This window comes from Thermobia domestica, chromosome 17, assembly GCF_964235325.1.
Source record: "Thermobia domestica chromosome 17, izTheDome1.hap1.1, whole genome shotgun sequence".
Classification (NCBI taxonomy): domain Eukaryota; kingdom Metazoa; phylum Arthropoda; class Insecta; order Zygentoma; family Lepismatidae; genus Thermobia; species Thermobia domestica.
Window position 1 is genome coordinate 26091005 of NC_137470.1, and position 27483 is coordinate 26118487.

Below are 27483 nucleotides of genomic sequence, written 5' to 3' on the forward strand. Positions count from 1 at the left end.
CCTTGGAGGGCCTAATTGGAGATCGTGAGCGAGATCGAGATCCAGTCTGCTTAGAGGTATCTGCTTTAGTGGTCTTCGAACCAGCAGAGTGACCTGGTTTCGTGGCTGTACCCTTCGCTCCCGTCGGGGAGGGGGGCATGATGATGATTTAACCTAGCAGATGATGCAATTCAGATGAAAGTGTTTCGAGGCAAGAGTATGAATGAAGAGTGTGAGGAAGCCCACTGTGGCTCTCACTTGAGGAAGCAATACGTCCTCGCGGAGATGTCGGTCAGTGCAAGTACTGGCCCTCCACAACAATACATGAAAAAACGATTAGAGGATGATGATGATGATGGCCACGGGCTCCCACTTGAGTCAGCAATACGGACTGCAAGGGGATGTCGATTGTCTGGAACAGAACAATCCTCCCTATATGAACAAAAAGACAATTAGATGCTCGCAGAGCGTTAGTAATCGGTCTCAGGTCTATAGATCAATGATCGATCCTGAATTCTGAGAGTGATGATGGCAGAAAAAACACTCGCAAATAATGCATAATAATTGGTTCTTTTAATACCTTCGATATGTTACTGTTGCAATGGCCTCCTAGACCAAAGCTTCATGCACCTTTCGGCAAATGCCATGTTTTAACTTGTAACTAATCTAATTAGAAATGCTGTCCATCAGTAATGATTCTTGTTGTCAGCCATGGTACTCCTCCACACCTACTCGCGAGACATCTTGCGTTCAACATTTCCCTCCTTCATTCCTTGGGTTGTAGCTTTTGCACGATGCTTTCGTTATGGTATTTTCTTATGCCTGATGAGCATGTGTAATTGCATTTTTGGGTGCGTTTTTCTCACTGTCATTTGTATTAGTGTTGCACTTTCCAATACGGACATTAAAAGTACCAATCAGTATGCATTATTTGCGCGTGTTTTTTCTGATTATTGCACCATTCAACGCGCAATCGGCATAATTAATTTCGTTCGAACCTGTGTTGCATATTCTTTCACACACGACATTCTGGTAATACGTCGGGAAATAGTTCCGGACAGAAGGTGACTATTTCACACCGTGAGGTGTCAGTGGCTATAGCTCTGTAACGATGCATTTCCGGACATATGTTCATATGAACGTTTTTACTTGTCTACCCGTAAGGAATCTGCCCCTGCACTTTTGCCGTGTCTTTTTGAAATACCCTGTATAAAGGAGCCTTTAACTTAGTAATCTACATTTTATCAGACCTTTCTCAAATTTTACCATCGGTTGCCGCAGGAAAGTACTACGACCTCATTTCATTTCACAAATGTTAATAAGTAGAAGAGTTTTCGTTCAGTCTTAAGATCAATACTTAATTGAAAAATGAGTTCAGAGATAAATATTATGTTCATTCTATTATTCCTATGAGTTGTGTCACCAACCTACACGTGTATGTAATTTTACTCATGTTAACTTTAGTAATATAAGCTCAACTGTGACCATAAAATTATAATGTGCATCTTCACCGCCTAACGCCGTTCCTTTTTTTCTGTTTTCGATTTTGTACCATTATCTGCAGCGCTTAGCACGGGTGCGTGGGGTACCTCATTCAGTTCCCAGCCAAGTAAGTTTGTGGTGCACAACATCGTGCTCGTGTGTTTTCTTGGGGTACTCCGGTTTCCTTCTACTTTCTCATTCCATGAATTTCTGCGTTATCATCCACTTGTTTAGTTATCGGCTCCCTTAGCCTAACGGGCATAATCGTGGAGAGAGAAACTCAAAGATTTCATGTTCAATATGTGCAGAGCCCACTCTTATGTTACGGGTTTTCATACCAACAATTGGGGTGTCTTTACCAGTCTTATGAGACGAACAAGAAGATAGTAGAAACACTATAGTTGTATAGAATAAACCATAAAGTTGTACACAAAATACACTCACAACTGGAGTTTACCACAATTTTATTACGTAAGGGTTACATATTCGTTTAACGTCAAATGTTCCGTTAAAAGAACATAACAAAAATCTACAATGAAATCACTTCGATAGCAGAAAAAAAACACAAGTATTCTACAAAAGCTATTTCTTCAGATGTAGTCTGTGGAAATCTTCAAGACTTGGGGCACTGTATACCTCTATGTATATACCAAATCAAGGAATGAAATATAATTTGTAGTAGTCAATTGTAGAGATGTTTCAAAAAATAAAAGTATATATTTTAACATTATTTTAACCTTTATATTATGTAGTCTAAAAATGACTGAGCCTATGCGCATGATATGGTGTTAGAGTCCCTAATCTCACAGAATATGAGTCTCAGCAAGTCAAGCCTAACGTCATTTGACCTTTTACAATTGTATGAATTTAACGCGTAAAAAGTGATGGAAGTATTATAAGTAGACGTAAGGTATTACGCCGTGAAAACAAGGGAAGTTTTCGCCTAAACTGTGATTTATTTTACAATTTTCTCTCAATAAAACCGCAAAAGCTATTAGGAAGTTTGAGCTTTCTATGGGTAATATTCTTTATCAAAAGCAAGAGCGTAAATTTAGTTCAGTCGCTTCGGTCTTCCAAATTTTGATGCCGAACATGCTTTTCGCAGTGGCTTCAGATCAAAGTGCATTGTATTCTCGAAAACTAGAACATGAGCGGCATGAAAGCAGTCACGAAATCGATAATTACCTGAACATCCATTACTAAACAGTATTAAACCCTTTGAAGAAAGCTCGCTACAAAAACAAGAGTGACGTTTGGCTGTCACGTGATTGGACTGAACAAAAAAATATTTGATTAAACTTATATATCCGAATCTATACTGAAACGTAACTAATTAGAACTATTTCTGTGGAAGTTACTTCGGAGTGTAGAAAAGTGGATAACCTACGTCAGTAAAGTGCGATAAAAGTCGTGGTCGAAACTAGGAGAAACTCTACAATCTATGGTAAAACCTACACTGACTCAGCAAAGATATGTTATGTGTTTGGTGGGATTGAAAGAGAATGGGTTCAGCACGAGCTGCTGCTGCTTGCCAAAACTTTAGACTAAGAACTGTATTGCCAACAATTACCGCGAATGAAATTAATAATTTCAATAAACGGTGGAAGAGAAGAAACAGAAAATGTGTCGTATACCACGCTTACAACGCCATACCGCGTACATTTTTAACAATCCGTCAGAAATCGCAAAATCTTGAGTGAGAACTTTTAGTGCAACCACAATATATCCCGGATTTGACACCGTCGGACTGTAATTTTTTGTTATCTGCTGAATTTCTTGAATTGCTAAGTTATCTCATCTCTATGCCTGTGAAAATTATATCTATATATATATATATATATATATATATATATATATATATATATATATATACACATTAGAAAGCGCAGAAGTTCTAGGGCTAAGGAAGTATGGCATTACAAAGCCACCGAATAAAACTGTGGTTTATAATAATATTTCTAAATTACAATAATTCCTTTTTTTTTACCTTGAACCCCAAAGGCTCTAAATTTCCGGCAACGTGATATATTGAATATGTACAGTAAAGAATGATTGTGTTAATTCAACTCAATTTTAACAGAGGGCAGTAGTTCCACTGTGACTACCATTATGCGGTGTTAATTCAATACAGACCCCGCGTTTAACACATGCGTGTTACGTTTTTAACACACAACCAGTGTTCACAAGTGTTAAATTCAGATCTGAGTTAGTATTTTATGCGTTGATTCGACACCATGCTAGGGTCAGTAGTGTGATGAAAAGTGTTGAGTGTTACTTTGTGGCAGTGTTGCACCAACAGGAAGAAAGTAACACAGTTTATAGTTTGCTAATGATTTTGTCTTAATATTACACCATACTTCAACATCCTTTCCTTATTTGTTCAACACATCTGTGTCATAATTAATGGTGAAAGTCATATAAGTAACACAGTTTCTGTGTTACTTCAATATCCCTTTGTTAAAACTCAAGGCCAGGCCACCAGATTAACACCATTTTCGGTACTAATTCGACTCCATTTCTGTGTTACTACAACACCTATTTCGGTGTTGAAATAACGCCGTATGCAGTGTTGATGTATCCACGGGTGTCTCTGACGGGGGACGAGGGGGACTTGTCCCCCCAATCTTTTGAAGTACAAAATATTCAATATTCCATTCCCTTTTTGGTAAACAATATTTTATTCTAATTTACTTTCTTTACCAACGGTAGAATAAGAAATAAATAATAATAATTATATTTATTTGGAATATAATAATCATTCTGTGAAACGATTGTAAGAGAATTCTTGTTATACATACATAAGAGGGTCCGTGAAGGGAAGCTAAAAGGTAAAAAAAATGGAATCGAAGATAATAAATAGGTTGGGCTTGGTAGTACCATTTAAACATCGATGTATTTTTCGATGGTGTGAAGCACAAGCTTGACGAACACCTTGTTCATGAATAATAGGTATGTCCTTATATACAATTGCTTCCTAATCGTGCTCCTACTTTTTTCCGCCATTTTTGAAACTCAGTCCTCGGAGTTGACTGGTGAGCCCTAGTGTATTGTATAAGTGACACAGTAATACAGTGTTGTTTCTCGCTGTGAAATATTTCTTCAGAAACATTAGGTAAAACAATTGAGAACACATCGCGCGGTTTGCATGTTGAACGTTTGTGAATACCTGGGTTTGTTTGAGTGTTTCGTTCTACAGTGTTTGTCTGTATCTTCAATACATAAGCCTCATAATAATTATATGTCCAACATGCTAGGCGATGACGCAGAAAACAACACCGAAAACTCCACACATGTGTTGTGTGTCAACACGCAGGATGTGTGTCATTTCAACTACCGGCATTTGACACACAACTCCAAATGGAGAGTTGTTCTAACCGCATGTTTGTGTTACATTGAAACAAAATCGCGTTAACACATAGGCATGTCGGTGAAATAGCGCAACGAGTTTTACAGTGTACAGTATTAGAAGTACAATTATCAAGAAATATACGAAAAAAATATAACTTTACATAACAGATAACGAAGAAAAATACGATATCGACTAAATACAGTATTCGGAGCTATTTGTGCAAGTTGGAGGGAGGAGGAGTAAGTATTCAACAAAAATGTTATTTTTGTAGTTATATAATGTAAAATTCGAACCCTTGTAGAAGTTAAACAAAACCCGGCATTATGTATATTTTTGTTAAAATATAAGGTTTAGATAAAAAATAATGTTATATTATAAAGCGCTGAAGTTCTATGACTAAGGAAGTATTGCATTGCTGGAAAGTGATACAAAGCCACCGAACAAAACTGTGGTTTTACAATAATATTTCTAAATCACAATAATTGCATTTCTTTTTACTTTGAACCCCAAAGGCTCTAAATTTCCGGCAACAAGATATATTGAATATGCACAGTAAAAAATGATTGTGTTAATTCAACTCAATTTTAACAGAGGGCAGTAGTTCCACTGTGACTACCATTATGCGGTGTTAATTCAATACAGACCCCGCGTTTAACACATGCGTGTTACGTTTTTAACATACAACCGGTGTTCACAAGTGTTAAATTCAGATCTGAGTTAGTATTTTATGCGTTGATTCGACACCATGCTAGGGTCAGTAGTGTGATGAAAAGTGTTGAGTGTTACTTTGTAGCAGTGTTGCACCAACAAGAAGAAAGTAACACAGTTTATAGTTTGCTAATGATTTTGTCTTAACCCTTGTCCGGGCAACCGGGGCCTACCAGGCCCAGTAGCTTCATATTTTTCTTCGAGTTTCTTAATAACCATAAATATTTCGATGCCATAAAATTCTGAATTCTTCTATCTTTAGTCGAAGTTAAAGTTATGAACATATCGAGTTGGTAAGGCTAATAGACTTGGTAAGGCCCCAGTTGCAGTCTACGTTACAAAAAATAGCTGGCCCGGATAAAGGTTAATATTACACCATATTTTAACATCCTTTCCTTATTTTTTCAACACATCAGTGTCATAATTTATAGTCAAAATCATATAAGTAACACAGTTTTTGTGTTACTTGAATAGCCCTTTGTTAAAATTCAAGGCCAGATCACCAGATTAACACCATTTTCGGTATTAATTCGACTCCATTTCTATGTTACTACAACACCTATTTCGGTGTTAAAATAACTCCGTGTGCAGTGTTGATGTATCCAGGGATGTCTCTGACGGGGGAGAGGGGGACTTGACCCCCAATCTTTTGAAGTACAAAATATTCAATATTTTATTTCCTTTTGGGTGAACAATATTTTATTCTAATTTAATTTATTTACTAACGGTAGAATAAGAAATAAATAATAACTATTATATTTATTTGGAATATAATAATCATGCTGTGAAACGATTGTAACAGAATTCTTGATATACATACCTAAGAGGGTCCGTGAAGGGAAGCTAAAAGTTAAAAAAATGGAATCGAAGATAATAAATAGGTTGGGCTAGGTAGTACCATTTAAATAACTTTCTTTGAGGACCCCCCAAATTTTATATGCCAGAAACGCCAGTGGATGTAACCCTTTTTCTGTGTTGGAAAATCTTGTGGTGTGCATGCTTACGCTTACGGTGGTTCGTCGTTCTTGAATACTATCTAGTTAATATAACAACCAATTCATTGCGTATGGAAATAACAAAACGAACGAATTTAACGAAAAGAACTGCAACAGATCAATTCGTGAACATTGTCAATTTCGCCAAGTGTTTCAGAATGCACCATTTCTTGAAATGCTCTGTTAAAATGTTAACATCGCTTGGAAGGAAACAAATTCTACTTTAAAATAAGAACAGTAAAGTACAGAACACTTACCCTTATTTAGAAGATATTCATAAACTTTTTTGTGGTCTTCGCCGTCATTTATAATGATGTATTTTTCGATGATGTGAAGTACAAGCTTGACGAAAACTTTGTTCATGAATAATGGGTATATCCATATATACGATTGCTTCCTAACCGTGTTCCTACTTTTTTCCGCCATTTTTGAAACTCAGTCCCCGGAATTGACTGGTGGGCCCTAGTGTATTGTATAAGTGACACAGTAATACGGTGGTTTTTCGCTGTGAAATATTTCTTCAGAAACATTATGTAAAACAATTGAGAACACATCGCGCGGTTTGCATGTTGAACGTTTGTGAATACCTGAGTTTGTTTGAGTGTTTCGTTCTACAGTGTTTGTCTGTATCTTCAATACATAAGCCTCATAATAATTATATGTCCAACATGCTAGGCGATGACGCAGAAAACAACACCGAAAACTCCACACATGTGTTGTGTGTCAACACGCAGGATGTGTGTCATTTCAACTACCGGCATATGACACACAACTCCAAATGGAGAGTTGTTCTAACCGCATGTTTGTGTTACATTGAAACACAATCGCGTTAACACATAGGCATGTCGGTGAAATAACGCAACGAGTTTTACAGTGTACAGTATTAGAAGTACAAGTATCAAGAAATATACGAAAAACTATAACTTTACATAACAGATAACGAAGAAAAATACGATATCGACTAAATACAGTATTCGGAGCTATTTGTGCAAGTTGGAGGGAGGAGGAGTAAGTATTCAACAAAAATGTTATTTTTGTAGTTATATAATGTAAAATTCGAACCCTTGTAAAAGTTAAACAAAACCCGGCATTATGTATATTTTTTTTAAATATAAGGTTTAGATAAAAAATAATGGCATAGTTCAATAAGTACTGTAAAATCATATGCATCTTGTGTAATTCATTTCTACACAGGTCATCGTGAACTGCGTCAGAAGCGTGGAAGATATTGATAAACTGCCGTTACCCATCATGATCAAAAGAGAGTTGAATGGAAGAGCAGAGAAAGTGGATAATGCAGAACAAATGCGTGAAAGCATGCAAAGAATGATCTCCATGTTCGACCCGTGCGTATAATTTGCTTGTTTTTTCTTGTGTAATATATTTATTTATTGTTAGTGAAATTAAACTATACAATTGTACAAAAATGTAAGGGAAACTCAAATATTGATCTCCATGATTATACCTTGTACAATATGAAATCAGACCTGCGAAGAGGATATGGAAGGGCAAAGGAACATGGCTATATAAATGAGGTCTTCAACGACCATCTTCAAAATGGCAATATTGGATTTATTGTAAAAATGTTACATGGGAACCATTAAAATTGGTTGAGTGCACTCAGAGAAATTAATCAGTGAAATTATATTTACTTTCTTTAACCCTCCAATACGCGCGCGGGTTACTATTGTAGCCCAGCGTTTTTATTTTCCTTGCCCCAAAGTAATTCGAGATGATAACTCAAAGGGTATCTGTGCACCTTTCTATCAACTATCATTCTGCGTGTTTAGTGTGTGGTCAAACGTGAAATCGAAAGGAGCTCATTGTTATTCTGCTTGAAAGTTTCATGGGCTACATCTGTAGCCCGCGCGACTATTTATGTCACGGGTGTTCCAAAGCGTCAATTTTTTTTCATTATAGTTTGAGTGTTGATCAGATGGTCAATGAGTTTGCAAAATAAAAATTCTGATGAGGAATGTTTTCTAGATGGCGTTAGTTAACATTTTGAGACCGCAAAATTTCATTTTTCTGACACAGAAATAGTGAAAATTCAGAAGATGTGCCTGAGAATTCCGGGCGGCAGGAATCACTTATACCTGTTGATAATAGTAGTAAAGACAGTTCTGAAGTAAATTATTATGTAGTAAAAGACAATCTCAAATGGAAAAATGTCACTCCTACTCGTAATATTTGCGCTCGTGCTCATAATATTGTGCTTCGTTTTCCAGGACCTAAAGGTGGGGCTTGAATATCCACCAAGCTTCGTTGTCGGAGCTTGAATATCTAGAAGTGCTTTTAGATGCAAACATTTTGAGACTTAAGGTTGATTTAACCAATATTTACATTGACAGTGTTAGATTGAGATTTGTACTTAACCGTGATGCAAAATTTACAGACGAAATTGTATGTGACTTTATTGACATTTTGATGAGTGGTCAATGCTTGAAGGAAAGTGTGCATTGATCACTCACCATTTGTGTGCAGAACATGCTTAGAAGAACACAAATACGGAAACATAAAGGAAAAATATATGAGTGTAAATAGCATATGTAAAATTATGTAAAATCGTAATCAAACTTTGATACCAGAAACTCGTTATGCTGAAAAGGTATATGTTTTATGGATAATACGTTTATTTGTCATATTTGTAAAGTTTTTGAAAAATTAAACTTAATTTTTAAAGAATTCTAACACATATGTTTAAGATGAAGGAAAGTTTAAAATGCGCCAGATTGGTCCATTTATTGATAAATACAAATAACTTTTACAGTCATATTCCTGTATCACTTATGAAGAAATGAATGGTGCTGGTCTTCTTTGTATATACCTAGCTTTCAAAATAAGCATATTTCTCAAATGCTGTATAAAACCCTTAAAACAGTTTATAAAAACAATCTCTACAAGAAAGACAGAAATATTAACAAAGCTAGGCAACATAATAAAATAAAAACAAATGGGCTACAGTGGTAGCCCGCGCGACTATCCACGTCACAAAAATCCTTGCGCGTATTGCAGGGTTAGTAACGTAATTATAGTCAATAGTAGAGAAAGACACAAAATATATAGTTCTTTAGTTATGTGTACTGATAAATCAAAATAATGCTACTTTGAATTTGTTACAGCACCGGTTACACGAAAATTAGACATATTTTATCGTTTACGTTTAAACGATGATCCAAATCCAATGTGAGAATTTTCAAGATGTCCAATGAAGTTCTAATGAGTCCCAACTTATTTCCGCTGTTTCTACTAAAGCCACAGGATTTGACTTCACATATTAATTACCGTTTCCAGTTTATTAAGTGTCTCCACAGTGACAAAAAACATTGCACTTATGAACAAAGAAACAATATTACATTTATTATGAAGGGTTCAACAACAATTTTCCTAATGTATTTCTAGCAGTACAAGCTAAAGTAGAGTAGCATTACATCCAATGAACAACATTTAAAAACGTTAACCAAGTTCAGACTTCCAGTTTTTAATATAGTGTTGAAATCTCATATATTTGGTCATTTTTCTTTCCTTTCATACACCATACACACATATTGTAATTTCTTATTTTCTATACCACTAAATCCATTTTTTTTTGTTTTTGATTTTAACACACCTTTAGCATTTTATGTCACAGTTCACAATTGTAGCGCAACTAATAAGTTATTTTTCCCCTCAATATAAACAATTAATTTATTTAGGTCGTAGACGTTTCTCCCCCTTGTGAAGCATTAACTTTCAACTACTTTCCTCGTGATAAATATTTAGACTTCATATCAATAGTGATAATGTTTCACAAGATAGTCTATGGATTATGACGCATATGGTTTGATAACCATACAATTTGTATATTTTTCTCATGTGAACGATTTTCTTACCATTACTTCATAAACGTTTTGAGAAAAGATTATGTTAATGAGCCAAAGTTTTACACTGAGAAAAATTCGTTAACCAAGCAGCGGCATACTGTACAAATATACTGTATCCGTATGTTTACTACAGAAATCAGTATCGTTATCCATACGTTATCCATATCCTACATATGTATTGCCCTTAGATGTTACATCACGCCGTTGCAGGATGTCTAACATCTAACAGTCTTCCGAATACTGAATGCGTATACATATGTTACATACGTAAGCTATATGTTACATACGTCTATCTGTATGTGAGATCCTGACGGTCTATATATAGTTGTATTCTTTCGTATAGAAAGTACACTTATTCTGATCACTTATACAGAAAGTACGTATAAAATATACTTTTTCAGTTGTACGTTTACTACACATTAAGTCCAAAAACTACAGGATTTGCACATGTAACATACGTTTTTACGTACGCCACATGCGACTTTTTTTTTCTTCAGTGTAACTCATTGGTATAATAATTCATCTAAGAGATTTCTTGTACAATGGAAAACACTTTTAATAGCTGTAATCACTCTAATAAATGCTGGTTTGCAAATATTACTTATTTACAAAGGAAAACTGTATCATTTCTATGAGTACAGAAGCTCCCCCAAAGTTATTGACTTGAGATAATTAATCTGAGTCCAAGTAGGAGGGTTAGTGCGGGTTTCCTTTTCGAAATAACATTCGTAGCACCCTATACACCATTTTCAGTGGTGCATTAGATTCTCAAAGGAATCTTGCAAATTGTTTTCTGATAGTCGGTAGAATATTGTGGGTGTGACAGCTTATATGTCATAGTCCGTGAAAAAAAATACTTCTGTGTAAGTCTTCCTTAAGTGAGAGAAAAGCACAAAAATTGGATGATGCAAGGTCTGAGCTGTATAAAGAATGGTATAGTGACTGCCCACCAATTTTCTCTAAGATTACCTTCCAAATCTCATGTAGCCTAGAGTTATGCTACAGGAAACGCCGTTCTTCAGGATTCAGTTTTTGATTATTTTATTTTAATAAAACATACTTCCTTCAAATGGACCTGCAACACATTGCTATAATAATTTCCATCTGCGGCTTCATCAAATGAAACCAATGATGTAGTAGTATTATTCTGCGGACATATATGAAGAAATCAACTTTAACTTATTTGAGGAAACAGAAACTCGAAATGTTTCGGAAGCTGGTGAGACTATGTGTTTCCATACGTTTAACAGCTGCTTTGATTTGGGATCATATCATTTGATTTAAAACTCGTCAGTAATGTTTATTTTCTTCAAGAATTGAGAATGCTGTTTCACTCGTTGAAGAAACGCCTCGCAGCATTGAACGTGATGGAGCTTTGTTCTTCATTCATCGAAAGTGACAACAACATTGCACTAACACGGGACATCTTAAAGTATCGTGGCATCTTGCAACAACAACATTCATGCTACACCGCATGAAATCAGTAAGTGTGCATCTTCTTTCAACAACGTCTCGGTTTTCACCATTTCGACATCATTCACTGATGTTGGTGGACTCCTGCTTCTCACATTATCCTGTACATTACGTTTACTTTATTTAAAATGCTTTCACTACCGGAATATGGCCAATCTGTTCATTGATTCTTAAACGTACGTTTGTTTGATTCTCAAACGTTTTATATTCACTTTTGCACACCACAAAATTCAATAGCGATCCTATGTCTGGTAATTAACGACATATCACTTTACTCCATTATAATAAACAGCGCTATTCGACTTTTACTGCGACTAAACAAACAAATGCACATTGGTTTTATTTACATTAACATAACATGGCACAGACTAATCCTACGTGCAAATTGCACACACTCGCTTACAATTAACCGAAAAGGTGTTGCTAGTCCATGAATTATTGGAAGACTCCTCGTAATTGTATTATAGCAGCAATTTACATATCATTTCGTGGAGGTATGCGCCGCTTTTTGGGATGGTGTTCATATACGATTATAACGCATTACTATTACTTAGCACAAAATCCAATATTGATGAACTACAGTTAATTTTCCTATAGGGAACGTCACTGGTACATAATTTCTTTATAGATAAATCAATTTCAAGTGGTCCAATGTGAGTTACACGACAATTCTTAAAAAAATAAAAATAAAACTTATTTTTGACTTGCAGTTACCTTATCATGTCGTTATTTCAAAGCACATATTATTTTAATTTTAGTGACTTTAGGTTTCGAGTGGTATTTGTTTTCGAAGATGCGCCATTGGTGTAGTAGTAAGGGGTTACCAAATCTAAAGTATCTCAGCCCCTAGTTGATCTATCGATATGGAACAAAAACCGAAATGGTCAGCGAATTGTTCGCTACAAGACTATTTGTTAGCCATTATCGTCCATGAAGTGTAGCACGATGCAAAGTAGGTTCGAGAAAGTAGGTCATTGACGTTAAAAGTTCAGAGTTGAGCAGACGATTTTTGCAAGAAGGGAAATGGTGGAGAAGATGAGCTTTTCGAGGTGAAGAGCTCTTATACAGAAGTGCTCATTCACCACGTTTCAACCCTCAGACATGTCCCCCTTTTTGATAAGAATTATTAAAAATTCAGAAAAGTGACAAAGTGCGTACTGCTAGGAAGATCACATATATGGTGGGGACCTGACAAAGGATATAAAATTCCTCCCTACAAGTATGTATAATATTGTTATATACCAAAAATTATAAATTTCAGATTTGACTGTAAGTACTTTTATTATTAATACAAAATTACACCTCCAAAAAGCATAATCAGGACGAACAACCGAGAGTTTACTGTGTAGACATCATAAATCAATAGGTACTGGATGAATAACTCACAGAGGGGATAAGGCAAACACACAAAAACAGTTTTATCATGTTAAGAAGCAAACAGAACAAATGTACTTGAAGACACAGTCAGCATGCTGCGTGTTCCAACATGAAGAATCTTTTTTCAGATATGCACCAGATGAGAATTCACCACTAGTGCTTCAGTCAGATACATACAGTGCAAGGAGACGGTTGTACTCGTGGAGATCTGTGTATCATTTCCAGAGCCCCGCACGGGCCGGGCGCGCCCGGTTCGGCCCGGTGCCCGGCCCGACCCGGCCTGACCCGTTTCAAGTAATATTAAACTGGACCGGGCCCTAACCGGGCCGGGCACATTTCGGGCCGAACCGGGCCGGCCCGGCTTGGCCAGGATACTCTGGAAAACGGTTCGGAAACTAATGTTGTCAGCCTATTTGTTTTTTTAATGTCCTCCACTACCTCTATTTTTGCCGTGTTTGTACGGTCTTACTGTCAGCCTATGTTAATCGTAATGTGTCTGGGAAACTGACTCTTTATTCAAGACTGCGACATACTGGTAATACTATTACTATTACTACTTCTACTACTACTATTACTACTACGACCACTGCTAATACTACTACAAGTGCTACGACTTCGCGTCAGAGTTGACATGTCTGGTGGTACCGAATTTACCTTCTAAGTACAGAATAAAATGGAGAAATGCTAGTTATTATGGCCGGTCTGCGTAGAATGTGAACCGATGCTTGATCTACGAGGGAGAACAGTGGCTCAGTAGAAAAAAACACATCTGGTGCTAGAGGTCGTCGGATCAATCCCTGCTCATCAAGCTGGTGGTCCCGCTTCCTCCCACTGTTTTCTTTCCACCAATTCATCCCATCATCATCCATACAGCCTGAGCAGTAGTTACCTAAAGAACGTATAATAAAATCAAGTACTTGACCTAGTAAGTAGAATTTGGTACGCTACCATTGGACCACGGAGGCCAAAACCATGAACTGGCGTGCTCATAAGACCAGTGCAATTTATAGTAATATTCAATTAGCAAGGCAAATATCGAATGGTGTTACATGTTCATGTATTGATTATAGTATGATGCTACAAATATAACAAAATATAATGATCAAATAAATCACCAAATCGCCAGGGTCGATTAGGTGTTCCTGGAACGGTGGCTCAGTGGTTGAGCGTTCACCTCTGATGTATGGGGTCCCTGGTTTGATCCGAGCTCTCGCCAAGTGAACTTTGTGGTGGACAAACACCGTGTGGGGGATTCACGGCGTTCTCCTGTCTCCTTCCACTTTATTTATTCCACTATTTCATTTATTTCTCATCATCATCGTCTCCTTTGGGCTAGTTGGCATAACTTGGAACCACCTACCAAGAAGAATAAACTAATGGATTGGGAAGATAGACATTTAGTCTCTGGTGAATTTGATGATGAAGTAGACATCTGCCTCTACATGTCATCATGTGTAAGAGAACTAGATATACTGCAGTGATGGAAGCAACAGGAACAAACATTACGAAAATTGTGTAAATTAGCGCGTCAGTATCTCGTCATCCCTGCTTCTAGTGCGTCTACTGAAAGAGCTTTTAGTACTCAGGAACGGAGAAATGCTCTAAAGCCTGAGACTGTTGACTCTATTTCCGTGCTATTCGATGCGAACAAGGACATACGGTAAAGCGATATTCATTTTGCACTATTGGTTTCTTAGGAAACCATATATTTTCATTTTATTAATATCAACTATCCCTTGTATTATATGTGATTTTAAGAGGCATTATTGATAGCTGATATCTATACATTTTTCATTCAGGGGACTTTTGAGGTATTTTTCGTTCAACAATGATATGTGTGGAGTATGTTTTGATTTGCTGCCTCGCATTCCGTCATATAGCTCTGTTATTTTCTTGTTACGAACCGTTCCAGGAACACTTCATCGATCCTAGGGTCTGGGTGATTGATTTGATCATTGTTTTTTGTTATTATTATTGTAGCATCGAATTATAAAGAATACAGGAACATGTAATATGATTTGGAATCTGCCGTGCTAATTGAACATTACTACAAATTGCGCTAATCTTATGAACACGCCAGTTCATGGTTTCGGCCTCCGTGGTCTAATGGTAGCGGACCAAATTCTAATTAGTAGGTCAAGGACTTGACTTTCTCATATGTTCTTTAGGCAATTACGGCTCAAGACATATGGATGATGATGGATGAATTGGTGGAATGAAGACAGTGGACGAAAACTGGCTAATCCAAAAACTCCCACGCTCACGGTGTTTGTCCAGCACGAAGCTCACATAACACGAGAAGGGATCGATCCGACGACCTCTAGCACCAGATGTGAATGCTTTACCTACTGAGCCACCATTGCCCCTCGTCAAGCATCTGTTTGCATTCTACGCAGACTGGCCATAATAACTAGTATTTCTTCGATTTTTTCTGTACTTAGATTGTAAAGTATGTACCCCCAGACATGTCAACTCTGACGCGAAGTCGTAGCAGTAGAAATAGTAGTAGTAGTAGTAGTAATAGTAATAGTTGTAATTGTGTTAATACTACTACTACTACTACTACTACTACTACTACTACTAATAATAATAATAATAATAATAATAATAATAATAATAATAATAATAATAATAGCAGTAGCAGTAGTAGTAATAATAAGAGTAGTAGAAGTACAGTACTTTACACTCCTGAATAAAGAGTTAATTTCCCAAACACATTACGATTACCACAGGCTGCCAACATTAGTTTCCGATCCGTCTTTCACAGTGTTCAAGCCGTCCCGTTTCGGCCCGGAATGTGCCCGGCCCGGTTAGAGCCCGGGGCCGGGTCGAGCCGGGCACAGAATTCAGATGCATCCGGGCCGTCTTCGGGCCTGGGTTTGCAAGGCTCTGATCATTACTGCTGTTCGTTAGTAACAAAATGGAATATGATGTAGGTAATTAATTGGTGAAGAATGCCATAAGTGTGTTTGTGTGTGCCAGTATCAATTTGCATGATGACACTTAGTGACTTCAGTGAAGAACAGAGGAACCTTTTGATAGCGAACAAGCAGTGACATAGTAAACATATGCAACTACCATGAAGTAAAATTTTCTCGAAAGTATCATCTTCTGTTTCGTAATTCGTGTTGCAACTCGATAAAATCCATATAAAAGCTAAAAGGAGTGCACACTTACTAAAGGAAGAAAATTATGCAGTAGAGTTGATTCCTGGAAAATCGTCATGTGCTCCATGCTACACAAAAATGTTTGTTCTACAAGGGAAAAACAATCATGATGAATCAGGAAATGAACTTGATTTTGTCTCTCCCTCAGAAAATATTGATGTTTTGAATGCAACGTGTTTAAAAGTATTGGAAAACACCTGTTTCGAAAACAAAAAAAAGTTAATTGTTTAACAAGGACCACGAGCAATTTGAAAAAAGATAAAACAATTGACTACAGGTTTGCAAAGAATTGTTGAAGCCGCATTTGACAGTTCAGTTCCTGATGAATCACTGACAGAAAATATACATTCATTGTCGTTGCTCTTTGGTCGTAGAATATGAAGTTCTGATCGAAAAATTTAAACAGAAATTCATTTTGTTTTGAAAAAAAATGAAAATAATAAGCATACTACCCGAACCATGGCCAAGACAAATGGTGAGTACCGAATTTAATGTTTCAGTACGTTTACTTAAGCTAGCTAAGAAACTAACGAATATGTAAGGAATACTACCAGATGTATGTAGCAGACGAAATGGTAAAGCTATTGATGAAGGTACTGTTTAGAATATTGTAGATTTTATACAAGTGAAGAAAACAGTAAAATCCTTTCTGACAGAAAAGACTATGTATCTATGCGAATTAATGGTGTTAATGTTCACAGGCAGTACCAGTTACTATCTGGTAGCTTGAACGAGTTCTTATACTTTAAGTAGACAATTCAGATTGTAAAATTAAGTGATCTAACTTCTATTAACTTACACCTGACTGGTGTGTTTCCTGGTTCATCAGGAACTCATTCTGAATATGTATCCATATATCACTAGAATGTGAAGGTAATGATCTACGGTGCTAATTAAATGTGAATTATAAGGATTTGCTTGAAATGTTGAAATACGATTTCAACAACTCACTATGATAGATAACTGCATTCAGTGTCAAGAACCTGACAATCTGCTTCAACTATTATTTCAAGTAGAGTTCACAGACGACATTCCTGACGATACAAGCAATGCGTAAAAACACATTGTACTGAGATGATCATCCTAGTGAAACTGATAGAAGACTTTCTATAGAAACTTGCAGCAAATCTCAGAAATATCAAGTCACACCATTATGTGTCCAAAGTACCATCTAGTTTTCTTGAAGACAAAAAAGGGATCTTTCACATTACGAGTGCATTTTTTTTTTAGTTGAGTTTCCAAAAAACTTCTCATTCGTCATTCAAGATGAGATTCAAAGTCTTCGTTGGGAGAACAAACAGGCAACGCTTCACTCATATATTTACTACTAGCACACCCGTACGTCCTGCGCAAGCGCAGGACACTATTTTTGTCTGAATGATTGAATATGATCAAAATTTAAAATATTTATGGCTAGCGAAGTAGTTTTAATAACACATTAATAGTAACTTTAATTAAGAATTTCTCGATAATTACTCGAATTTAGAACGTCCTCGAATCTAAGACGTACCCCGATTTCTCTGGGTTAAATTAAGGAAAAATAGTAATATGTTTCGTTTTTACTATTACTAAAGCGCTCTTTGAGATTGGTCATTTTCGGTGATTTTTATATATTCCTCTCCCTTTCCCATGTTGCAGAGCACGGCATGATAAAAAATATCCCATACCCGAATGTCATGTATGTTGAAAATTTGATCGAGATCGTTCAGGTGGTCCAAGAGATATTATTTATATTATATATATATATATATATATATATATATATATATATATATATATATATATATATATATATATATATATATATATATATCCCCTCCCCTCCTCCTGCCCCTAAGTTCAACCATCAAAGGGATATGATAAAACTGCCCCAGGTCAGAATCTCATCTATGTTGATAATTTGATTAAGATCGGTTCCGTGGTTTAAGCGTGATGAAGTCACAGTCATATATTTTTTTACATATATGTCCTCCCTTCTCCTCCCCTTCATTGTGCCCTAAAAGTAAAATGACGAAAACGTCCCAGGTCCGAACCTTATCTATGTTGAAAATGTGATCGAGATCGGTCGGGTGGTTTAACAGTTATTAAGTTTTATTCGTTTTCATATATTTTCCCTTCCCTAAGTTAAATGATCAAAATGAAATAATAATAAAGAAAACTTCCCAGGTTTGAACAGCATCCATGTTGAAAATTTGACTGAGATCGATCTGATGGTTCAACAGTTATTAACTCATGAACATGGTCATTTTTGTTTATATATTTATTGATTTTTGTATATCTCTCCCTCCTACCAATCCTCTACGTTTTTCCGTCAAAGTGAAATGGTAAAATCTATTCGAGGCAAAAACGTCATCTATGTTGACAATTTGATCGAAATTGGTCGTTTGTTGAAGAGTTGTTGTTTTATTTATATTTAATTCCCCTCCTTCCCCAGCCCAAAGTTCTATCGTCCAAGTGAATAACTAAAAGCACTTCCAGACCATAACTAGATCTGCGTCAAAAATTTGATCGAGATCGGTCGGGGGGTTCAAGAGATTATGAGGCACAAACATAGTCACTTTCAATCTGGGTCTCAAGTTTTTTGTTCACACACACCCTATTAATATATAGATTATAGACTAAGTGATGGAGGTGATGCAAAAGCTAGAAGTCTGTGTATTATCAGTAGTTATTTCGAGTATACCTCCCCAGCAGGCCACACCTTCCATCATCTGATTGAAGATGATAAAGCACGTATCCGTTCAGGGACACATATCATATACTTCACGGATAGAATAGGAAAAACATCATCAATTTCTGTAATCACGAAGGCAATTTTGGACTTGAAGCGGAGTGGCATTTTTTTAGTCCTGTCATCAGAAAAGTACTTGTGATGTGATAGGAGGGACAACAAAGCGGACAGTAACCAAAATCAGTTTTTAGATGATAAGCAATGACCATATTTTGCCCCCAGAGGATATGCATGATTAGTGTGTGAAAAACGTTCTTGGTATACAGCACATTTATGTCAGCAATGATGAAGTGGTGAACAGTGAAGCTAAACTGCGCGAGAGATTTGCTACTTATTTACCTGTTCCTAAACTATGTTCATATCATAAATATGTACCTCTCAGTGATGCAAAAGTTAGATGCTTTCCCACTTCAATTTCTACTGACTTTCAGGAAGTAAATGTGGGAAAAGCATCCTAGCAATGTCCCCAAGCGGATGACATAGTTGCTTGTATTTACGACGAAAACTTGGATATTGGAATTGTTTAAGATGTCAGCATCGAGTATGACTATGTAAAAGTTAATTTTACGAAACAACAGGACCCGAACTTCATTCAACCTTTCAAGAAACGACAAGACCTGGGGGTCTTTCAAGAGCATTTTAAGGAAGCTTACTCCCATTAACCTTAAAACAGCGACTGGTCAGTGTCCCACTATCACTCCTCAATGTGTGATGCAATATCTAAACTATTTGTGGCACACATTTTTTAAATGGTACCTAACACAGCATGGCTCTTGTATGTTTTGCTTAACCCCTCTATGAGTTATTCATTCACTGCCTACTGATTTATAATGTTTATACAGTAAACTCTTTGTTATCCTTACTTCTGGTATACTTCTCTGTAGGTAAATTTTGAGTTCATAATGAAAGTACTTATAGTCAAATCTGAAACTCCTAATTTTTGGTATATAATAATATCGTGCAGACCTGTTATGGGGATTTAGTGCATATTTTTTATCAGATTCCCCATCAGAAATATATACCTGTAAAATACATACTCTTTTCATTACTGAGGGGCCACGGTGGCTCAGTGGTAGAGCGTTCACCTCTGGTGCATGGGGTCCCGGGTTCAAACCCTGCTCCCGCCAAGTGAACTGTGCCGGTGCTGTGTCATCAGTTATAGCTCAGAATATTAAATAAATAAATGCAATCAAATGGGGATGGAACTGATGCACAACACGGTACTTAACTGTAAAATTGTGGTTGAATTTAAATAAAATTAAAATGTTTTTAATTTAGAAAATGACTAGTTGGGGAAAAGGGTAAGAGAAAGAGAAAGGTTGTAATTAAAGAATAGGAATGAGCACTAGCCTGACATATCCAACGAAGCTAGTGTCGTCCTGGTCATCTGGAATGAATATCTGGAGAAGTCTGGATTAGCTGGTGACAGTCAACATCTGGATCTTAATCTTGTTGAACTGCAAGGGGCGTCGATGATGCGTCTTTGCGATGTTGTCCTCCTACACTTTCATTCTACTACTCTGGTGACAAACTTAAAGATGTCTGCGGCGATGAACCGTCAGAATGGTACTCTTTGTCTTGTGGAGTCGGTGGTCCTCCAATGGTGGGATCCGCTTCTCTCCGATGATCCTGCACCTCTCTTGATCGCGTGTCGAATACCCCTTGTTGTTCTGTTCCTCCTAGTTTTGTCCAACTCAAGAATGATGACTTAATCGGGAAGTATCAGGCTGTGCTCGAAGGTATGCGGAAAGGAAAGAAGGAAGCTAGTCGAGTTTATTTAACAAATATGCATTTACAACAGGTGTCTGAGAATGTACACTTCTAGTCAAAGTTTTCTTCAATAAGTTTCCAAAAGTTCGTGCTTCTTTATATCAAATACACAGTCACTTCATTTCCAATAGACAGATACTTCACAGAACTTTGTGGTGGACAAACACCGTGTGCGTGGGTTTTATCGCGGTTCTCCCGTTTCCTCCCACTTTCTTCATTCCACCATTTCATTCATTTCTCATAATCACCGTCTCCTTTAGCCTAACCGGCATAACCGTGGGACGTAAAATTCAAAGATTTCATTTCAATTCATTTCTTTTCATTACTATACGTGACATTTCTATAATGAGCACTTCTCTATGAGACATCTTTATCCAGAAAAGCTCACCTAAATTATCATTTTCCTTCTTGCAAAAATCGTCTGCTCAACTCCGAACTTCCAACGTCAATGACCTACTTTTTTCAAACTTATTTAGCACCCTGCTATACTTCATGGATGATAATGGCTAAGCTACTGACAATTTTGGAGTTTGTTCCACATCCTTACAACAAATAGAGGTTAAGATACATTAGATTCAGTAACCCCTTACAACAATACCAAATGGTGCATCTGTGAAAACATTTTCTTCTACCATTCAAAACCGAAAGTCAATAAAATTAAAATAATGGTTGTTTTGAACTAACAAGATGGTAAGGTAACTGCTCATCATAACTCAGGTGTTTTAAAAATTGTCAAGCAATGATTGATTCCTTTCCTGGACCGCTTCACGTGGATTTAAATTCATTTCAGAAAGGCCTACGACTCTTTAGGGGGGGAAATTTGTACAACATTTTTGAGGAGTTTGGTATATCGAAAAAGGTAGTTAACCAAGATGTGTTTAAATGAACTTAAAAGTTCGAGTAGGAAAATACTTGTTAATGACCTTCTGTGCCAGAAGTGACCTGGAACAAGATGTCTGTATTGTTATCCAAATTTCCTAGGAATATGACATAAGGTAAATAAAATGCAGCCAAGAGCTCAATAGCACTCACCTGGTTATGACGTATGCTAATGATATCAATCTGATAGAAGATGATACGAGGAAAATAGAAAGCAATGTAGAGGGTTTATTAAACGCCTGCATAAGCATGGACTTAGAAGTAATTGCAGGAAAAAATAAATACACCAAAATTCGATGCGATTGTAATACTGCAAATTATGTACATTACATACAATAATGTAATCTTGTCACCAAAATGCTATACATAAACGTAACCAAGAAAGTTCTGTCGCTTTTTCACCCACCAACTTTCAACATCGATATGTCACCTAAGACGTACCTGAATGATCAAAAATAGTTCGTATCAGCATCGACGACCTTCCGTCAACGCTCTGGAAGGCCACAGACTCCATCGCGGTAGAACTTGGTAGGCCGTGAAACGAAGAAAGTATCAAGTTCATTTCTCACCTCTACTAGAGATTTGAACTGACGTTCTCTAAGACGATTGTGACAATTACGCTCACACACTCAATTAATTGTTCTTATATTCAAATTAAAACATATTTATATGTAAATTCAATTTATTTTAAAAGTCAAGGAAAATTTTATTTTGTTTCATTTAGCAACCAAGTAACCTCTTCCTTTTGTCCCAGGTAAAGAAGTTTCTCTGCTTTTCAGAAAGAAAAAAAAGCATAAGACGGTAACCGCACTAATAGACCACCCATTTTTCTACCTCGCCAGTAAACGGTAATGGAATTTGCTATTGTTACTCCAGCCATACTGTCGCACTACCTAAGTACCTCCATATCGCAAATATCACGTCACAGACACACAGGAACCATAATTTTTTATCAACAATCTTCGCAAGTGCTTATGAAACTCTTTAACATCACGTACTAGCCCAAAAGAGACGCTAGGAACCGAAGCCAAGCCATCAACCGATTTTTGGGGAAATGGTGTCACGAACTTCAAGCGGCGAATCAGAATTCGAAATTCAAAATTCACAAAGAAAAGAATGAAGCGTCTATTTAAAAAAAAAGAAATAATGAAAGAAAGCTGGGAGAACGCCTACACGGAAGAGAGGTTACTCTAAATCGACTCTTCACCGTGAAAACATCATCAATACGCGACTCATAAGGATACGTCAACTTATATATATATATATATATATATATATATATATATATATATATATATATATACTTAAGTGATTAATTTAATAAGAATGGCTAGCTAAAGACCCCTTAGCGGCCAGCTACTCAAACCACGCGTTATCCACAGCAACATAGTCATTACAAAATTACTTATGTAAATATTTAAAACATTAGCCACAGATATTATTTTTATCATCTTACGGTGACGCTACGTAATTTGTGATTTTGAACTGAGTCTGTGATTGATCTATATACGTGGACTTCCTGTATTCAGAGAGGAAAAGTAGTGCGATGGATGGCGGATAGATATATAAACTGTGCGAGTGAAATTTAAGTGCAGATGGATGTGATAAGTGACGCATCGTTGCATTTCAACAACATGGAGATGAAGGACGGAGACACGGGTTCGATCCCCGATACTTGGAACAGATGCCTTGCCACACGAAGACCCAGACGCTTCAGACAAACGTGGACCTCTTCTCCGGGAGTTGAATCCAGAGGACAGCGGGGTTTGAGAAGGGACATTAGGAAGCATTGTGACGGTCAGTTAAGTACAGTGCAGTTTTCTTCTGAAGTGTGGAAATATAAGCGGAAGGACTTATTAAGGTAGGACAAAGTATTCTGTTATTTTCGTTATTGAAGAAGGACTATGGCCAATATTTCCGTGATTCGTGATCTCCATACTCACCTTTTCCTAGAAACTTCGGGACATTGTTTATTCATACGAAACTGTCCGTAAACATTTAGAGCATTTTTTAAAATTCTTTTTAAAAGAAGTAAACAAATAGCCTAATGCCTTGGTTGCATTTCCAAAATTAGTTCACGGATATAAGAACTATTAATTTCATTCTTGAATAAGTACCATAAAGTCTTGATTATTATACTAGTGAAATTTGTATACATTGATTTTATCTTCAATCATGCATTTATTTGTAATCGTCATGTGTCAATATTTAGATCCTTGAAGCCGTCATTATAATCATTTATATGCAATCCAATATTTATTTATATCAAGTATGGATTATTTCTCTTTCAAACATAAATCGCGTTTAAGATGTGTGAATGTAATATAATTTTTGTGTTGAGTAAACCATGATTTAGCGTCAAAGTCTAGTTGTTCAAATTTTAACATTTGTATAAGTTGTGTTAGGGAAATATGTGTCAGAACGGTAAACAGGCTTAATACCATTTTTATTGTAACTTGTCAATTTTTATTATACTCACTTTTAAAAGAAACAATCAATATAAAGCTTCCAAAGACGTGCTATGTTGAGTAAGTTTCAGACAAATAAGTGTAAATATTCTTATCCCGTAATATCGTTAGAGTCTCATAAATAAGGTAAACAATTTAAGATACTCGAGTAAATCTCTTCGGAGGTACCTATTTGAGTAACGAACGCAGATAAGGTCCATAGCTATGGAGAAACGTGTATTCGCAAAATAAGGAATCAGTGAGAAAATCAAAAAGTGTCGACAATGTAATTATTTTGATCAATTGGCCAAACTATAATAATAGTAGTACTATATATATATTTATGTGTAGTGCATTTGAATATGAAATATTTGTGTAGTTAGTGTTGTGTAACGATTTTTATTGTGAATTGTATTATTTTCCAACTGATATAGTATGTGTACAAAGTTATGTCTTGTTTATGCAAATCTTTTAAAATTGAGAATTCACTAGAGTTCATTAGAAACAGTGCACTAAATTTTCTCAAAAGCATACTATCGCTTCTAAACTATTTCTCCAGTAAGTCTTGCAAGCAACCTAAACCATTAATTATTTCATTCCGCAATCCGATTCTTAAACTTATTTCCATTTCTTTTATTAATAAAAAGAGGTAGTAACTGTGGGCGAATTACTTAATAGTCGGTTATGTCTGGGAGGAAAACAATAAATCATTTTGCTAATTAATATTCAGTTTAATAGAAATTTTTGTTTGTATAACTACGTCATGGTAATTATAAAGAATCTAATATTGTCAGTTTAGTTGAGTAGAAATAAATTGTTGCTAAATTTTACAGTCAAGATTAAATAACTTGAATATTATGTTGTACAGTGAAGAATGTGTTAAGAGAAATCATATTATTTGGTCAAACAGTCAAAAGTCTGATTCATTTTCAGTAAAGTCAATTAATTCATTTTTTTTTTTTGTAAATCCAAATTAACTTTCTTGTTGATTTTTGAAAATATAACCTTATTTCTCGTTAAACTTATTAAAAGTCTATTTGACGTTAGAACCAAAGCATTTATGTTGTTATCATTTCAAAGATATGCCTATTTCTTTAACTGATATTAGCATACCTAGAAGTTATTTCAAATTACCCTGAACAGAAAAAGTTGAAGCACGGTTACATTGACCATCAGAATTTTTTTTATCTAAATTAACTCATTTTTTTTTAAACTTTAAATTAAACTTTCCTTGTTTGTTGCTTTTAAACTATTTTTGCTATCTCTACACACTTCGGTGACAAGGTGATAGTGAGTGTAGCCAACTGAACAAGCCATTAGCGAAAAATCTTTCTTTCAGCTTTGCAGCTTGTGAGATTTTTGCTCCGCATGTTTAAATCACTTAACTATTAACTACGCACCTGTTTTCCTAGCGCCTTGGAGACACCGTTATGGGGAAAACAGGATCGATTAGACATTAGGTCATCTTTCGTTATATATATATATATATATATATATATATATATATATATATATAATTTTTTTCTTTATTCCAAACCATCTTAGCAAAACTGTATTTTTACCTTGGAGAACTGAAGTTCGAGCCCCGTGGAGTCAACTTCAATTCTCCAAACTCTCATTCATTTTTTTTATTTCATTTGTGTAATAGGCAGATGAGTTGTCGCTCATCAGTACCATTCACTTTTCAAGTACAAGGTCAGGTATTCATTTTTTTCTGATGCATATTAGGCTCATCCGTGAGTGCCTTAATTATTCATTCTAGTTCAGATTAAATATGCAAATTAGAGATAAGGAATCGAATTCCGAAAACAATACGTTTCATATTCATCGTCGCCCGAATACGTAACATCTGCTTATTCATAATATCACGCGGTAATTCTATTTGGTAGCCCGAGCAGAAACTTTCCTTTCATTGTTAGTAATTTTCAATCGTTACAAAACTTGGCTTCCAATACCGGAACCCCAGCGTTACAAGAAATGGCTTCCCGAACAGGAACCCGAATGCGTAGTTAATCTTATTTAAAGGACCAACATGCGTAGTTAACTTTATTTCAGGACCGAAAAGCGTAGTAAGCGTTAAAAAAAAAGTAGGAAACTAGTTTGGAGAAGCATACATAGTAAATTTCGAACAGCGAACGAAAACAGTAATCAAGTCTATTCCACAATAGTAAACTTAAGAATGGGAAGCGTGGTAGGAAATTAGGTAACTTTGTATTCAAATAATCATTAGTTCGAGATTACCCGTAGGGAACGATTAAGCGTTCTACTCCCCCTCGCAACCAATTTTATTTCATTTCAGCACATGCGTAAATAATAATAATAATAATAATAATAATAATAATAATAATAGTTGTTCTTACCTCATGTTTGTTGGTTTGTGTGATTGGAAGAGAAAAGAGATACACCATTTTGTTTGTTAAGAAAAAAAGAGAAGAATAGAAGGAAAGAAGAAAACAAAAAGGTAATGCACCAGGTAAGCGACTAATATAAGTAAACATGCAAATTTTTGGCATATTGATGCATAAATTTAGCTAAGTGTGTTTCTAGTGAATAACATTAGTATTTTATTTACACATGCATTCTATTACTTATATATTATTATGTTTTAGATATTTTATCTGCTAATTAATACACTATGTGTATATACATATAAATATACATGTGAATATATTAAAAAAAAATAAAAAAAATAGAATGAACTAAGTTGTTGTGGAAAACGTGTGGTGCTAAAGTAGCTTGGCATGCTACATTGATGAAATAATAGTATTTTTGCGTATTAAGGTGAACTTAGAGTACGAAATTTAGAGTGATTGACAGCATAGGTCAGATAATTAGAATTAATTTTAGACAAATTTTAATAAGAATCATTCTGACAATCCAGTTATTTAAGTCTACTTGCAGATGCCACAGTTGAGGCCATCTACCTTGAGGCAACGACCAAGAAACAGGATGTCTGCAATGGAAGAAGCACAACGTTGTCGCACGTGTGGACGTGACCTATGGGAACAGGATTTGGATCCCACGGATGAGGCTCGAAATTGTCCCGAATGTGGTGACCAGAGGGATGCAAGTCCAGTTACGGAAAATGATGTCACTCGAGGAAGTAGAGACAACATGCAACAGCATCACGGGCCGAACAGCACTAATGGCGATTTTCAGGAATCTCTTCTATCAGCGTTACAATCAGCGTTACATGAGTTCATGAGACAACAAAAAGAAGAAAACAAGAAAAACGAAGAATTTAGAGAAGAAGAGAGGAAGAA

The 27483-nt window shown here is 36.0% G+C and overlaps 1 protein-coding gene across 1 annotated transcript in view; it reads left to right on the plus strand.

Moving 5' to 3' along the window:
* LOC145673798 (uncharacterized) overlaps positions 1–27483 on the plus strand; it is a 162355-nt gene that overhangs the window by 106516 nt on the left and 28356 nt on the right. Inside the window, exon 4 of the mRNA XM_081743558.1 lies at positions 7708–7859. Coding sequence (XP_081599684.1) covers positions 7708–7859 — 152 coding nt within the window. The remainder of the gene's footprint in view (positions 1–7707; positions 7860–27483) is intronic.